This window comes from Dryobates pubescens, chromosome 33, assembly GCF_014839835.1.
Source record: "Dryobates pubescens isolate bDryPub1 chromosome 33, bDryPub1.pri, whole genome shotgun sequence".
NCBI classification, from domain to species: Eukaryota; Metazoa; Chordata; class Aves; order Piciformes; family Picidae; genus Dryobates; species Dryobates pubescens.
The window spans coordinates 1,061,318-1,063,857 of NC_071644.1; the positions used below are offsets into that span (position 1 = coordinate 1,061,318).

Consider the following 2,540-nt stretch of genomic DNA (forward strand, 5'->3'; position numbering starts at 1 on the left):
GCTGGGATATAAACAGGGGTGGGCTCTACAGAGGGTGAGCTATATGGGGCTGGGAGCTATAGGGTGTGGGCTCTAGAGAGGTTGTGATGTACAGGGATGGGATATAAAGGGTGTGGGCTCTGTAGGGGATGGGCTGTATGGGGATAGTGGGTGGGCTATACAGGGGGTGTGAGGTATAGGGCCATGTATATAGGGGTGGGCTCTGTAGGGGGTGTAATATATAGGGGTGGGCTGTTTAGGGGAGGGCTATATGGGGGTAGGGGGTGAACTGTACAAGGGTGTCATGTATAGAGGTGAGAGACCTATAGAGGAGAGGGCTCTGTAAGGGATGTCATGTATGGGGTAAGGCTCTATAGGGAGTGGGCTGTACGGGGGATGATGCATAGGAGTGTGATGTATGCAGGGGGCTATACAGGAGGCGCCATAGTGGGGGGCTGTGTAAGGAGTGAGCTGTAGGGGGGGGGTGATGTATAGGGGTGTGAGATACAGGTGTGGGCTCTACAGGGGATGTGCTATATAGGAGTGTGTTGTTTAGGGGGTGATGTCCGTAGGGGTGGGCTGTGCAGGGGATATGTACAGGGAGGGAGTGTTTGAGGGGTGCCCTACCCGGGGTAAGGCTCTCTGGGGGGTGAGCTGTGCGGGGTGCGGTGTGTAGGGGCGCGGGGGCGTCACCCTCTGCAGCGCTCCGCCCGCACACCAGGTGGCGCTGCCGCACCCTCAGCGGCCGCGCGGCGCATGCGCAGCGTGACGGAGCGGGGTGCGCCTCGCCGCCATCTTGCCCCGGGCAAGGCCCCGCCGGTACTGCAGGGCGGGGGGGCGGAAAGGGGGGCAACGGGGGGCAGTGAGGGGCTCCCGGGCGGGGAGGGGACCTGCGGGTTCTTGCTGACTGGAAGCCGTGGGGCACAGGGGGCTGTGGGAGTGGAGAGGGGGGTTGTGGGGCCTATGGGGGCTGTGGGGGTGCTGGGGAGGCTGTGGGGTACGGGGGCTCTGTGAGGGGACTGGGGGGGGCTGGGGAGGTTGTGGGGTACGGGGGTTCGGTGAGGGGGTGCTGGGGAGGTTGTGGGGTACGGGGGCTCGGTGAGGGGGTGCTGGGGAGGTTGTGGGGTACGGGGGCTCTGTGAGGGGGTGCTGGGGAGGCTGTGGGGTCCGGGGGCTCGGTGAGGGGACTAGGGGGGGGCTGGGGAGGCTGTGGGGTACGGGGGCTCTGTGAGGGGACTAGGGGGGGACTGGGGAGGCTGTGGGGTACGGGGGCTCTGTGAGGGGGTGGGGGGGGCTGGGGAGGTTGTGGGGTACGGGGGCTCTGCGAGGGGGCTGTGGGGGTGCTGGGGAGGTTGTGGTCCGGGGGCTCTGTGAGGGGGTGGGGGACCGGAGGTGCGCCGCTCCCTGTGGGGCTGGAGAGGAGCTTGTGGGACTCGATCGTTGCGGGGGGCTGTGGGGCACAGCTGGGGGTGTTATGGGGAGAGGCTGGGGGGGCTTAGGATTCTCGTGGGGGGCACCTGTGGAGCTCAGGCTGTCGGGGGGGCCCTATGAGACCCTAGTTTGGCTGAGGGCACTGCGGGGCAGGGGCAGAGCTGCAGGCCTGAAGGGGCTGTGGAGCCAGGGGTGGCCGCGGAGGGGCTGCCCGTGGGGCTGAGGGCAGTGGGGCAGGGGCGGAACGGGGGGTGGGGGTCTCTAGGGTGACTGCCCCGGGACCGCTGCAGCCATGGAGCCGAGCGGGGCGGGGCGGAAGGAGCGGCCGAAGCCGCGGGAGCCGGCGGCTCGCCTGGAGAAGGCCAAGCAGAAGTCGGCGCAGACGGAGCTGAAGCAGAGGCAGAGGGCGGAGGTGAGCGAGCCGGGCTCGGGGGCACAGGGCGAGCTGGCAGCGCTGGGGGCTGAACCCTTCACCCTCCCCCCATCACCTCTTTCTGCCCCCCTCCCGCAGATCTATGCCCTCAACCGAGTGATGACCGAGCTGGAGCAGCAGCAGTTCGACTCCTTCTGCAAACAGATGCAGGGCTCTGGAGAGTGAGGGGGCACACACAGCCAACCCCCCCCCCCAACTGACCCTCGACCCCCACACACACATCTGCCGCCCCCCCCCCCCGCCCCCCCCTTCTTTTTTAATCCCTTTGTTATTTATTATCTAATAACTGACCCTTTTTTTTATATATATACACAAATAAAATCTGGTGGTTGCTCTTTCCTCCTGGCTCCTGCTTCCTCGGTGGCTCCGGCCCCAGCTCGCTGCCGGCTGGGAATAGCGTGGGGGGAGGCCAGATTGGGGCTGGGTGCCAGAGCAGCTGCAGCCACCAGCTGCCAGCTCTGTCCCAACTCACACCAAGCTGGACCTGCACCACCACTGCCCTGAGAGGGGGGAGCGATCCTGCCCTGCCAGGGGGAAGGATCCTGCCCTGCCGAGGGGGGAAGGATCCTGCCCTGCCGGGGGGGGAAGGATCCTGCCCTGCCGAGGGGGGAAGGATCCTGCCCTGCCGAGGGGGGAAGGATCCTGCCCTGCCGGGGGGGGGAAGGATCCTGCCCTGCCGGGGGGGGAAGGATCCTGC

At 66.5% G+C, this 2,540-nt stretch overlaps 1 protein-coding gene across 1 annotated transcript; it reads left to right on the plus strand.

The window, feature by feature from the left end:
- The first annotated feature begins 667 nt into the window (after positions 1–667).
- Positions 668–2,083, plus strand: SVBP (small vasohibin binding protein). Its single transcript, XM_054175866.1, has 3 exons — positions 668–798; positions 1,701–1,822; positions 1,922–2,083. The coding sequence occupies exons 2-3, from the start codon at positions 1,703–1,705 to the stop codon at positions 2,006–2,008; spliced, it is 207 nt and encodes a 68-aa protein (XP_054031841.1). The 5' UTR covers positions 668–798; positions 1,701–1,702; the 3' UTR covers positions 2,009–2,083.
- Positions 2,084–2,540: the final 457 nt, after the last annotated feature.